The sequence below is a fragment of the Sciurus vulgaris genome (genome assembly GCF_902686455.1).
Source record: "Sciurus vulgaris genome assembly, chromosome: 1".
NCBI lineage: Eukaryota > Metazoa > Chordata > Mammalia > Rodentia > Sciuridae > Sciurus > Sciurus vulgaris.
In genome coordinates, this window is record NC_136461.1 from 114,384,288 (window position 1) to 114,398,252 (window position 13,965).

The 13,965-nt window shown below is 39.2% G+C and overlaps 1 protein-coding gene across 1 annotated transcript; it reads left to right on the top strand.

The window, feature by feature from the left end:
* Window positions 1-10,822: 10,822 nt before the first annotated feature.
* SPRR1B (small proline rich protein 1B) lies at window positions 10,823-13,158 on the top strand. Its single transcript, XM_079156045.1, has 2 exons — window positions 10,823-11,188; window positions 12,508-13,158. The coding sequence occupies exon 2, from the start codon at window positions 12,527-12,529 to the stop codon at window positions 12,842-12,844; it is 318 nt and encodes a 105-aa protein (XP_079012171.1). The 5' UTR covers window positions 10,823-11,188; window positions 12,508-12,526; the 3' UTR covers window positions 12,845-13,158.
* The last annotated feature ends 807 nt before the right edge of the window (window positions 13,159-13,965 follow it).

Consider the following 13,965-nt stretch of genomic DNA (forward strand, 5'->3'; position numbering starts at 1 on the left):
TGACTTCAATAGTTTTTGGGGGAAAAATTTACTTTCTGGTTCAGATAAAAACTGGTCATTAAGTAAGTTTCCTTTGCTTTCATAGTCTTCCATATTTCCAACTGAAATAAGTCTCAAAATGGATCCAGGTCAACCACTTTCCCAAACTATTCTTTGTTAGCCCCCAAGTTAATTTTTCCAATTCTAACTCCTCTTTTCTATTCTTTTTAATGCTCTATCTATATCTAATCTCTTATCTGACCCCCTACTGCTTCACATACTTCCCAAGAACCAGCTGACCAATCTGGGAAACTGACCAAACATGCTGCAGCTTATACCAAACTGCCTGGCACTTGCCACATCATGCACTCATCAAGATTCCTGCACATCTGAGTTCTCTGGACTATCACATCTACAGGGCAAGAAATTTCTGTCTCATTCAGGGCTTCTCTGTAGACTTGGAGCTTCACCTATGCTCTGCCAGGTGGTAGAAGTAAGTTCATATCTGCAAAGATGTTGAGGGGCTTATGCCTTCACTGAAGGTTGCAGTGAATTTGAGGACATCTGCACTACATTTCCTGAACACAGCCTACTCCTGTCTTGGGAATGCCTTGAGCCTGATCCTTCCCCAACCTTGTTCACCTCCCCACACATCTTAAGCAACAGTGCTCATGAGAGCAAAAACCACCTATTCTTTCCTGGCTATACCTGCAACGCCCTCGGAAAGAGGAGTCCTGTATCTTCTAGAAGACCAGGAGAAACCTGAGACAGGTTATCTTTCCCAAACCTAACTGAGAGGCTTCCAAATATGAACCTGTCCCCTTCTCATCTAAATTCCATAAAGATGACAGAGGATTAGGAAGAGAAGACCCAACACCAGTTTCTTATGTTAAAAATCACAAGAAATTCGATAAAAAAATGTTAGGACTATGGGACATAAAGTGTAATTATGAATAGTATATTATTCTTATAAGTTGAAGTTTTATTTCCTACAACTACTTTTTATTCAGCTCTTTTTAACTTTATTTCCAATGAAAAGGGATCTCACCAAGATGTCAGCAGTATTATTTACTAAAAGCAGCTCATTGTCAAGTTCAGCTGAAGGGACTGGAGACAGAGTTCAGTGGCAGAGCTGGCCTCATCTGTGCAAGGCCCTGTGCTCAAGACCCAGCACCATAAAACAACAACAACAAAAGTTCAACTAAAAATGAACAAACCAAAGTAGGAAAACAATTTTTTTAAGTGTCAAGAAATTGGGGGAAAATAAGCACCAGATATTTAAACACATAAGAAAAACAATGTGGTAATGCTACTGGCACATGCAGTTGGAACAATGCCACAGACTGAAATTCCACAGCTTCCTGTGTGATGGAGGTGGTGTTTCAAATCGTGGGGGCGAAGACTGATCATTCAGTAATGGGCCTTGAGATAACTGGGCAGTCATCTGGGGAAAAGGCTGGACCCCTACTTTCTACTTTAAATCAAACTTAATTCCAGTGGGTCAGATATCTAAACATGGAGAATGAAACCAGAAACTGAGGGAATACATAGCTATATTTTTTTGACAGTAGAATGCATTTATTTATTTTGATAGATCATACATAAATGGAGTATAATATCTCATTTTTCTGATTATACATACTGTAGGATCACATCGGTCATGCAGTCATGCATGAGGTAATAATGTCGGTTTCACATTTTTAATTCACATAGTTTTCGCTAATTTTTTTTCCTAAGGCCCTCTGTATTTACTTGGTTAAGTTAGTGGTAGTGCTTTTTTATATTTTTACTAATGCATTATAATAAAGAAATACCTGAACTTTTTTATAAATCAGTTGATGAGACTTTAATCATGCCATTTCTACCTGTATACATTCCTTTAAAATGAAAACTTTGGTTTGAAAACACTTGAACTATAGTTCCTATACTCACTTTTATGAAATTTAATTGACATCTTTTACCACATTTTAGCAATCAATGATCCTATCACTAAAACAAAGAAATAAACAGTAGCCAAGCAAACTATACTATTCATGTGGTGTATTTGTCAGGGCAGGTTCTCTTCTGTAACAAAAATCTCCCAACTTCTGTGCCTCCATACAATGGAATTCTATTTTTAATCTATTCCATAGTCCTTTGTGGATTGGTGGAACTCACATTTTTCCATTCCATGACTCATAACCCTCAACCCATTGTATCCTGCATTGCAGGCAGGAAAAGAAGTAAAAGAGAAAGAACACTTTCTCTTAAGGAATGTGGAGGTAATAATCTGCATTTCTGATAACATGACATTAGCTAGATGTCAACAACATGGTCCCACAATACAACACATGACTATGTGCCCCAAAATAAAAGAGAATAAGGATATTAGTAATCTCTCATAGCTCTGTTACAGTCCAGCCTTCTGGTTGCTAAGTTTCTATTTGCTTTATTCTGATTATACATAAACATATTCACCTTTGCCCTCTGAAACACAACTCAATGTCCACGGAAGTCACCAGATCCACTTCAAAGGCCAGAATATCCAGGTAACATACAATCCTCTTCATCATATTCTCTCAATGTGGCTCCTCTTGGCTCAGCAAACTAGAAGATAAAATGACAAGTCCTTTCCAAACCATCACATTCCAATTTCCAATAGTGGAACAGGGATTGGATAACCTAAATAGAAATGTCCATGAAGAAAAGAGAAAAAGGGGAGACATCTGGAATCTGAGCCATAAGAATTCTGAAATTTCTCTGAGTGGTCATGTTGAAGTCCACCCTCCTATCAGGGATGATGGAAATTCTTTCATACGTCATTAGCTCCACTCTCTGGAAAGTGGTCTTGGTGTCTGGAGGTTATTCATTTGTCATTAGCTGCTCTTGAAGTGGATTGGATGCCCTCTTCTGGGGCAGTACAAGGTAGCCTGCTCTTCCTGCCTCCACAGTGGTTTTAAGACTTCGAAACACTCACAGAATTTTATAGTCTAGGATCATGGTTTCTTAGGGGGGAAAAAAAAAAAACAATTTCATCAATAATTTAGTAAGCTTCCAATTTGTCTCCAGTAACTCCACTGGCAATAATTCTTTTCAAAGTATTTTCCTTGATCTAATTCTCAAGCCAAGTTTTATTTTTTCCTTCTGTTTCCTAGTTCTCCTTTGCTTAAATGTACTGCCATTGCCCAATGCTCTCTGAAACATTATGGGTAGGAAGACTACATCTTTAGTCTCATCTTTTACACAAGGTCAGTCTTTCTTTTTATTGATTCTTTTTAGTTACATATGACAGTAGACTCCATTTTGATATAATTATACAAGCAAGGAATATATTTTATTCTAATTAGGACCCTAGTCTTTTGGATATACATGATGGTGAGATTCACTGTTGTGTATTCATATATGTAATTAGGGAAATTTGTCAGATTCATTCTACTGTCTTTCCTTTTCCTATTCCCCTCCCTTCCCTTCATTCCCCTTTGTCCAACCCACTGAACCTCTCTTTTCTCCCTCCTGCCCTCTTACATGGGTTAGCTTCCACATATCAGAGAAAACATTCAACCTTTGGGTTTTGGAGATTGGCTTATTTTACTTAGCATGATAGTCTCCAGATCCTTCCATTTATTGGCAAATGTCATGAAGTCTTTCTTCTTAATGGCTGAGTAATACTCCATTGTGCATATATACCATATATTTTTTTATCCATTCATCTGTTGAGGGGCTTCTGGGTTGGCTCCATAGCTTAGCCATTGTGAATTGTACTGCTGTAAAAATTGATGTGACTATGTCACTGTAGTATGCTAACTTTAAATCCTTTGGATATATACTAAGGAGTGGGAGAGCTGGGTTGAATGGGGGTTCCATTCTTAGTTTTCTGAGGAATCTCCATACTGCTCTCCAGAGTGGTTGCACCAATTTGCTGTCCCACAAACACTGCATGGGTGTAGTATTTTCCCCACATCCTCACCAACATTTATTGTTACTTGTATTCTTGAAAATTGCCATCCTGACTGGAATGAGATTTCAATGTAGTTTTAATTTGCATTTCTCTAACTGCTAGAAATGTTGAACATTTTTTCATATATTTCTTGACCATTTGTATTTTTCTTTTGAGAAGTGTCTGTTTAGTTCCTTTGCCAATTTATTGACTGGGTTATTTGTGGGTTTGTTTTGTTTGGTGTTTTTCTTTTCTTTTCTTTCTTTTTTTTTTTTTTTTTTTTTTTTTTTTTGGTGTTAATTTTTTTAAATTCTTTGTATATCCTGGAAATTAAAGAACTATCTGAGGTGTGGGTGGCAAAGATTTTCTACCATTCTGTAGGCTCTCCTCTTGCTCTTGATTGTGTTCTTTGCTGTAAAGAAGCTTTTTAGTTTGATCCCATCCCACTGGTTGATTTTTGATGAAAAGTAAAGCAGGAAACATCATAATACCAGACCTCAAATGATGCTACAGAACTATAACAACAAAAACAGCATGGTATTGATACCAAAACAGACATGAAGAGCAATGGAATAGAAGACACAGAGACAAACCCATACAAATAGTAATCTCATTCTAGACAAAGGCACCAAAAACATACATTGGAGAAAAGATAGACATTTTAATAAATGGTGCTGGGAAAACTAGAAATCCATATGTAAGAGAATGAAATTTAACCTTTATCTCTCACCTTGCATAAAACTCAACTCAAAGTTGATTAAAGACCTAGGTATTAGACCAGAAAATCTGCACAAACTAGAAGGAAATATAGGCCCAACACTCTAACATGTCATTTCAGGAACTGACTTCCTTAACAAGACCCTAAAGTGCAAGAAGCGAAGGTTAGTCTTTAGGGGTCAGTCTTTAACCAACTTTCGTATTCTGTTCCTCTTCATTCTAGTTGCACATTGGCCATTTCCTTCTTGAACCTATCAATGCTTGTCAAAAGAAGTCAACAGTAGCCAATACTCTTCAAATCTCTGCACCTTTCCAGAGACTTCTTTTATAACTACAAGTTGATTGGGTAAATAGTCCGCGTTTTAAATAACACGTAAAAAAATTTACCGAATGTTTTAACATGACCTAACATTTAGAGGGGCCCTAGGAAAAAAAGAGAGCAGAATCTAAGTCGATGTCCAGTAGTAGATGTAATCCTTGATTCCAAATCTACACAAAACCAACGTCGTCACCACATGTTTTTATAATAGGCAGTCCAGGAGGTTAGGGAAATGGGATCACTCCATTGGCTGAAATACCAAAGAAAGGAACTATGGTGAGTTCTGAGCCAGGATTTTAGGTGGGAAATCTCTAAGTACTTTTATGGGCCCATGCAACAAAGAAGATAAAACAGGTGCCATATGGCTAGTAGTCGAGGGTATATTTTCCCCAATATTTAGTCTCTTTCATATTAGCTTATCCATTTTCATCACAACCTCATATACTTGTAGTACAATATTAAACATAAATTTATTTTAAAAGTAATTTTTTCAAAAATCACAATTTTGTGTTTACCACATTGAGTAGCTCAGTGGTCTTGTTATCACATGAAGAACTAAAGTTTGCATTGCCACAGAAAAGGCATCCAACCCACTTCTGAACAGGTTAATGAGAAAGGAATAACCCACAGACACCAAAACCACCTTCCAGACAACAAAGTCAATGTTATATGAAAGAATTTCCATCATCCCTGATAGGAGGGTAGACTTCAACATGCCTTCATAGGGCGATTTAAGAATTTCTATGGCTCAGATTCTAGCTCTCTTGCTTTCTTCCGTTTGTTTTGTTTTGTTTTGTTTTGTTTTTCCATTTCTGTTGATGCTATCCAATCCCTGTTCCAATGTTGCAAATCAGATAGTGACAGGGGTGGAAAGGACTGGTCTCTTTATTTTGTAGTTTGCTGGATCAAAAAGAAATACATGATCCTTCTTTTATATGTGAGTTTAATTCACTCTTATATAGGTAACTCTTCATTTATAAAGTAGAAATTATGAAAAACAAGGAAGTCCAAGGAACACAAGTAACATTTGGGCACTTTACTCTGAGCTAATTATTTCTGCAGACTGTAAATCCCATAAAGGTCTATGGAAGAACTTGTCCTGAGAACATGCCATCATGTCCCAAAAAAGGCTGATAGCAGGGAGTAAAAGCAAAAGACAAACTTGCTCTCCTTCAGCCCTTGCCCCTTTCCCAACCTACCCTGAGTGCTGCTAGAACATTCCAGGCAGCCCCCAGCATTCACATCAGACATTTTCTTACCTGGAATGCTCTTCCCCCAGATATCTTAGTAGCTAACCCTTCACTTTCTTCAAATCTTTACAATCTCAAAGAGGACTTACAACCATTACCCTCACTTGCTTGGTGCTCCTAATTGATTCCTTTCCCATCACATTTAATGTATAATTTACACAGTCTTAATATTTCTTTGTTAGTTACTTCTACCCTCCCCTCTAGATTGTGAGCTTCATAAGTTCAAAGATCTTTGTTATTCATTGACACATTTCAAAGTCTAAAATTTTGCCTGATACACTGTAGGCATTCAATAATCAATTGAACAAATAAATTGAAAGAGTTCCTCTTTTCTCAAACTGGAAAATTCTCAAAATTTTCCATTGTCACCAGTAATCCATTATAAAGATAAGGTTAAACAGGGCCTTCCTGCTGAGCACATATTCCAAAAGGGAGGTTCCAGGACATGTCATTACCTGAAACGCCTTGACTTGTCATCATAGATGACTTGCTTTTAGGTTGAGAAATAACTGACCCTGCTCAATCTTGAAATGTTCCACCTCTCACCATAAGGGCTGAATGCAATCCCCCACAGGGCTGAGCCTGAGTTCTTAGAGTCATGTCTGTTTTGGAGTAATCAAGCAGTGTTTTGAATGTGAAAACAGAGGAATGTTTGATGTTTCTGTGATTTTTCTCATGGGTAGGGAGGAGATATAGAAATTACATGATATGTAGGAAAGTACTGGAGAATGTACCAAAGTATGCTATGTCTATGTAAGAATATGCCACAATAAATCACATATCATACAAGTCACGTATAATACAAACACAGTGTATTTTCCAAATCTAGAACAGACTATATATATATCAGATTGTATATAATATGAACTGGTACACATATATATCTGATTTTATACATATATAATATATGATATATATGATTATATACATATAATTATAAGGCACTAGTTAAAGCAACAATGACAGGGAGATAAGTACAGTAGAGCAAGTCAATCAGGGAGGAAGGAGGAGAAGGAAATGGAAGATACTAGGAATGAAATTGATAAAATTATGTTATGTGCTTGTATGAATATGGCATAATGAATCCCACTACTATGTATAATTATGATGTACCAATAAAACAATAAAGTAAATTACATGCTATGGTTTTGCTGTATTTTACAGGAGATTATTTTGAAATCCTCATGGAAAAGAAAGTTAGATGACATTAAAATGAAAAAGAACAAGAATAAGACAGTCTCCATTTGAGAAAGAATTCTCCCATATAGATTTCAAAAAGAGTAAACTAAATTTGGGTATTGTCTGGGAAGAGCTCGTCCCTCAATACCAGAGGTTGTTTAGCTAAAATTAACTTCATAGAAGAAACGGAAAAGAAAAAATACTTGTGATCAAAATTTCAAAAATTTGGATTTCCTCCCTCAACTTATTTTTTCCCTGATTGAGCTAATGTCTTTTGCCACATGAGAAAATATGCATTTTATTTGAATAAGGGTATATAGAAAGGGAGCACCCTTATAATAAAACACAAATTCTGGTAAGGAAATGGGAAGGAAGGGAAAACAACCCTGTGACATAATGATGGTTTTAGGTGCAAAAAAAAAAAAAAAAAACTATCTTCATGCATTGAACAAGCATTGCCCTAGCTCATCAGATGAACAGTTCTTTCTTTCCCTGAAGGAGAAAGCTTTTATCAACACAGTCACCTCTTTCTTCCAGAAATTGCTAAGTACCAAGAAAGATGCTCTGCTAGCAGTAACCTTGCCTACATATCCTGTTACATGTCCTTCCTGCTGTCTGGAGGCCTACTCTTCCTGACAGTACCCTTCACATTTTTACAAAGTCCACCTCACCATTGCCCACCATTACTCTGTTTGATCTCTCCCCCATATCAACCTCCACAGTAACTATCCAAGTTTTTTCCTTTGAAAACTCTTTTGTCTGGCCAACAGCAGCAGTGGTGTATTTTCCAAAGTTAGAAGAACCTCAGAAACCGGTAGGGCCAAAACACCACACAGGCAAATGGATCTTCCATTTCAAGACACTCCATCAAATTCTCTTGAAAGCCTGTCATAGGGGAGAAGTCATATCTTTACCAGGCTTCAACCCCTGATTTCCCTGGGATGAGATTTTACAGAGAAGGCTTCTTTCTTGAACTTTTCCCCATGCAACATTCCAAAAGTGAGTGAAAAGACCAGACTATCATCAACCATGCCATAACTTTTAGAATCTCGGAAGAAATTTAGGTTACTTCCAACTTTCTTACAGTGATTCATTTGACTTTCTATGCTCTTGGTATTGATTTCTGTCCTCCAGATAAATTTTGTTTATATGTATATTTCCTGTTTCATGATTATCTTAACCTAACTTCTTGTAAGTTGTAAGTTGTGCCTGACATTTAAGCTTGTAAGTTGTAACTTGTAAGTTGTGCCTGACATTTAAGCTTCCTGAGCAGGGAGTTCATATGGGCCTATGTCATAGGGAAGAGAAATCATGACAGAGGTAAAATAAGAAGGAATGACCATTCAAGGAGGCATTCTTTTGGTTCATCACCAAGAACAATGGAGGGCCAAGTCCATGGGACTTTTTGAGGATATTATGAAATGATCTTGGAACTGTTTGTCCTGGAAATGAAGGTAGGAAGTATTTATTCATCGCCACCTCTTACTCCCCCTCACTACCAGCATTTGTCAAGTCTGGGCCCATGTGCAGTTACTCTCCTACACTTCAGGGTTGGACACACAAGAACATGTTGTGTTTTGGGGTGTCCTGCATTTGCAGTATCATAGAAGCCCTGGATCAGGAAGGGAGGGGTATTCAGTATGGTCCTGCAGAGAACTTGGGGTCCCTGTACAAAGCCCATTCAAGCCTACATATTTTATCCATACATAATAGTGTATGGATAAAAGATAGGACAGAGAGAATCTATAAGGAGACCCAAGCGATATCAAGGACAGTTATCTAGTAAGTCCAAGAAAAGTCAGGATTTGGTATAAGAAAATTAGTAGCATCCTCTTATCCTGAGAAGGACATCAGTGAAAGTCACAGCCATATGGTGTGATTGCCATAAGATGCTGATTGCAATTGGCAGCTGTATGGTTTTACAGAGAATATGTGACTAATCCAGTCTTGCTGGTGAGGAAATTGAGCTTCCCCATACAGCAGAAAAATCCTTTACACCCAATTATTTAGTGCATTTAGAAAAAAAAACAAAAGGATAAAAAGAAAATTTCCAGAAAGTAGAACAAGAATGGTGTTGACTAAGGGAAAGGATGCACTAGTTAGGTAGGTGCATCTCATCAAAGCCTAAGGAGACTACTATATGGAAGTCTTCTTTGCACCAAGGGATAGGGGCCCAGAAGAGACATGAGAGGTAGGGATGCAGCCTCAGAGCTGAGATTCAGGTCAGTCAGATCCACAGCATGGAGGACTGAAAAGCAAGAAGCAGGTTGTCTTAGGTGTGAGAATTCCATGATATAGACAGCATGGCATACCTGGAAGTCCCTTTGTAGGGCCCAAGGCAGGCCGTTGAGTGAAAAGAGGTTTGTACCCAAGGCTAAAGGAGAGCTAAATTGACACAGAAATCCTTGAATGCAGGCATGATAGCAGTAATGGTCCCAGACAAAAGATAGGTGACCACTTAAACTCTGGTAGAAAGGAAAAGAGATGTGAGCAGGAGGGAATAACAGAAACAACTCTCTTGTTGAGATCTTAGCCCTCTTCCATCTCATATCATGAGGCATCTCATAAAGAAGTATTTCCCTCACAAGAAACTTCCCAGTAGTTCTAAAAGTAGCCTCTGGTGTATCTTTATAAATACCACCCACCTGTCTAACCACTATTTATTCATTTATTCTTCAATTGCCAATTCCCTGAGCAGCTGCTATACATCAGGTACCTTGTGGGGATGGAAGTGAGAGCAATGGTTCAGGGGACCCAGAGCGAAGAGCCTGTGGTAGAGACTGGCTGGTCCTTGGCTCAGGTTCATGGGAGATGACAGCAGAAGCTCCATAAACATTTAGGTGAGCAAGATAAGAAGGGAGGGACCATCCATCACCCAGGTTTGAAGGACTGTTTGGATTCACCAAAGATCAGCCTTCTTTCAGGCTGGGTTTTGCAGTTGGGCCTAGATTAATGACCTCAGTTTCATCCTATTTTCAGCAAAATCAACTTTGGTTTGAGGGCTCAGGGAATCTAAGCTCTCTTGTTGCTGCATTGGCCCCAGAGAAGGGATCCCCGAAAAGCAGAGTCTTCAGGGCCTGCTGCCACATTAGATGGAACCAGTGACTGGGGTAGAAAGACCAAGGTGCTTTGGAGTTGCGAGTCTGATTATCCTTCCCTGTTTTCACTGCAGGCATTTCCCTTCACTGGTTGAACCCCCACCCCACCCCGCCCTTCTACTGTTATTTGAGTCTCTCCTTGGAAAGAAGCCTCTTTAAAGACAAAATAATTGTTTTAACTTTTTCTTTCCCTCCCAGGCTTGATGAATAAACAGAATCACTACTTTTTTCCACTTGGAGAAATTCAAGTCATCATACTCATGGCCTCCAAGAAACCTATTATAATCTCCACATTCACTTTAGATACTAAGCAACTCAACTAGCCTCGCCCTTGCTAAGATTAGGACCTTCCAGAGGACAGGACTTTTTCCTCAACCAACATCCCCAGAACCTTTTCCTTCACATTCTTTCAGCTCACGCCACCCTCCCTGTAAACCCTAGACCTGAATACAAAGATTACTCTTCAGGGCTAAGGTCCAGGTGACATAACTGCCAGAAAATGCCCAGGAAAAAAAAAATCACATTGGTAATTTCATCACAAAAGCTGAGCCAACAGGTGGATGCAGCAACTGAGATGAATCATATCTGACAGCTAAGAGACAAAGACGCGGCAGTCACAAAAGATCCTGTTTCCTTGAGGCAGGGCATGTTCCTTGCATAAAAAGCCAGTCAGCTGAGGGGACCACATCAGATTTCAGTGACCATTCTGCCTGTCTTCTCTGCACACCAGGTGAGTCTCTTGGAGCTTTTTATCATTCACTTTAGGCATTTGATTTTTTTTTAAACTTCATTGGCATTTCTGGTGTCTTTTCTCCTATTAAAAGCTGGTCATAGCCATGCAGACTATTCATCTGAATTATAAACTGTAATTAGAGCTTTATTTTAAAAGTAATCATGGTTGAGTTTGAAGGGAATTTAGGTGTAATTGGTTCTGCCCCATCTGATCTTAATGTGTTAGTAAGAAGGAGCTTAACAAGTTCAAGGACCCAGAGTAAGATAGTAGTAAGATAAAAACTAGAACCAGGTCTATATCACTTCTATTGGCATAATTCTTGCTTTAGTCATAATTTTAATACTGATGATTTTTATTCTTTCAACAAATATTTTCATTATCAGAATTTGATTTTACTAATTTTAAAATGTTTTATCAAGTTGATTTTTTAAATCAGCTTTATCAGTGTATAAATTATAATTATAAATTATAAAATATGATTCATCAATTTTAAATGTTTAAGCAAATTCTTTTCCAAAGTGATTGCATCATTTTACCTTTTCACCAACAATGTGTGAAAATTTAATTCCTCTGCAGCCTTGTTATCATTTGTTATTAGTAACTAAGATAAAAATATCAATAAAGTTTTTTAGAACCTACTATATTTGGCACTTAGGCTGCTAAAAAATAATTTGGGTGACAGGGAATTTACTTCATAACCATATTTTATTCAGGAGAATAAGAACAAAAATACAAACAGGAAGTAATCACTGCCAGTTAATAAGGGCAAAGTGCTATGGCAGTTTGAGGAGGCAGAAATTTCTGGAAGACTTGCTCCAGAAAATCCCCCAAAAGAGCCAAAGGAGGTGATCTGCAGTGGTTATGTAATACTTGAAAGCATTTGAGGCAGAGGTTCCTGTGAGCCAGGTGACAGGTGGGATCATGTGAAGTTCTGGAGAGGTCAGAGTTACCCTAAAGGTGGTAAGCCATTCTATTTATGAGTAGGTGGGGTTTGGTTTGTTTTTCTCAAATAACATCACATTTCTATGTGATCCAATATTGTGAGTCTCACATTCCTACTAGGAGCACTCTGCTGTGCTGCGCTGTGCTGTGCTATGCTGCTAATAAACTTTAAGTCATGTAGGAAGAAAAAAGACTAGAAAGGGCCCTGTTCAAGTGGCAGAAAACAGATCACCTTTAAGTCCCTCCTCCAAAGACTCAGAAATCATCAAAGTATTCTTTGTTGTAGAGAGAAAGAAGAACCTTTGCTTATTAAGACACCTGAAATGTTACTGAGTATGGCTTCTATCTGAGTTATTTCCTGCTTCTATCTCCAGGACCAGCTGCCTCTGAAGGATGAGTTCCCAGCAGCAGAAGCAGCCTTGCGCCCCACCTGCTCAGCTTCAGGAGCAGCAGGTGAAACAGCCTTGCCAGCCTCCTCCTGAGGAACCATGTGTTCCCAAAACCAAGGAGCCCTGTCACCCTAAGGCTCCTGAGCCCTGCCACCCCAAGGCTCCTGAGCCCTGTCACCCCAAGGCTCCTGAGCCCTGCCACCCCAAGGCTCCTGAGCCCTGCCACCCCAAGGCCCCTGAGCCCTGTCACCCCAAGGCCCCTGAGCCCTGCCCCTCAACGGTCACTCCAGTGACAGCTCAACTGAAGACAAAGCAGAAGTAATGCGATCCACAGCCATGCCCCTGAGGAGCCGACCACCAGATGCTGAATCCCTTTCCCATTCTGGCTTGCCAGTTCCATACACCTTATGTTACAATGCTATATCACCTTAAGTCACAGTCCCTCTCTCATTTGCACCCAAAAACACCTGCTGGGAAGCTTTCCTTCCTAAACTTTTGGGGCATCTGTGCCTCTGAATTAGGAGGAGGGGTTTGGTACCTGAGCTGGGTTTTGGCTGCTCAGAATTTGTCTGAAGAGGGACTTAAGGTGTAAACAAGTGATCCAGTTCTGTTATACCCCCATTAAATTCCCTTCCATTCCACTCTTGACTGTGTGTGTCATTATCTGTCTCTACTTTTCTTTCCTTTTCTTCATGAAGTGGGAGCTGTATGCAAAGACAGGAGGGAAAAGAAGGGCTTTATTCAAAAGGCATCAATCCTGACACTGGGAGTGTGGATGTTGTTATCACTGAGCCTCCTGTGCTATGGCAGGAAGGTTGGGCAATGCCACACAGAGGCTGTTGCTTTGGGCATGCAGGGCAGGAGCAGGGCTCTCTTCTTGAAACTCAGTGAGTCACACTGGAGTTTAGTTTGTACTTGTACAAGCTGACTCTGACTTATCTCACCATGAGTGCCCTGCTCCAAATCTGACCTTCAGATTGTTGACTTATTCAACCAATTCCTATTTATTTCAAGGGACTTTGTTGCTACATATGTGAATCTGCTCCTCCTCATTCATTTCTTCTGGGTACCCCAAACTTGGATTCCCAAACATACTAAAGACTTACAGCCTTCACTTTTGTTATCTCAATCCATCGTCTCTATTCTCTTTAGTGAGCATTCTGTGCCAGAAAGGGAATAAGGAAGATCCATGGTGCTTTCCAGGGGCACTTACACTCTCCTGAGAGATGTACTTCACCCTCCCATGCCACCCCTCATTCAAACACCCACACAACTAGACCTGGACTCCTCACAAAGTAAAACTAAAAAGCTGATCCACTGGAATCCTAAGGCAGAGACTTTTTGTACACATATTGTGGTGAGAACCACAGGAAATGAAGCCTGTTAAGCCCACTCACATCTTCCTAGAGTATATATATGAAGTGAAACAAAACAGACATCAAC

Excerpts from the sequence above, each read along its gene's own strand:
- SPRR1B (XM_079156045.1), top strand. The coding sequence starts at position 12,527 with ATGAGTTCCCAGCAGCAGAAGCAGCCTTGCGCCCCACCTGCTCAGCTT.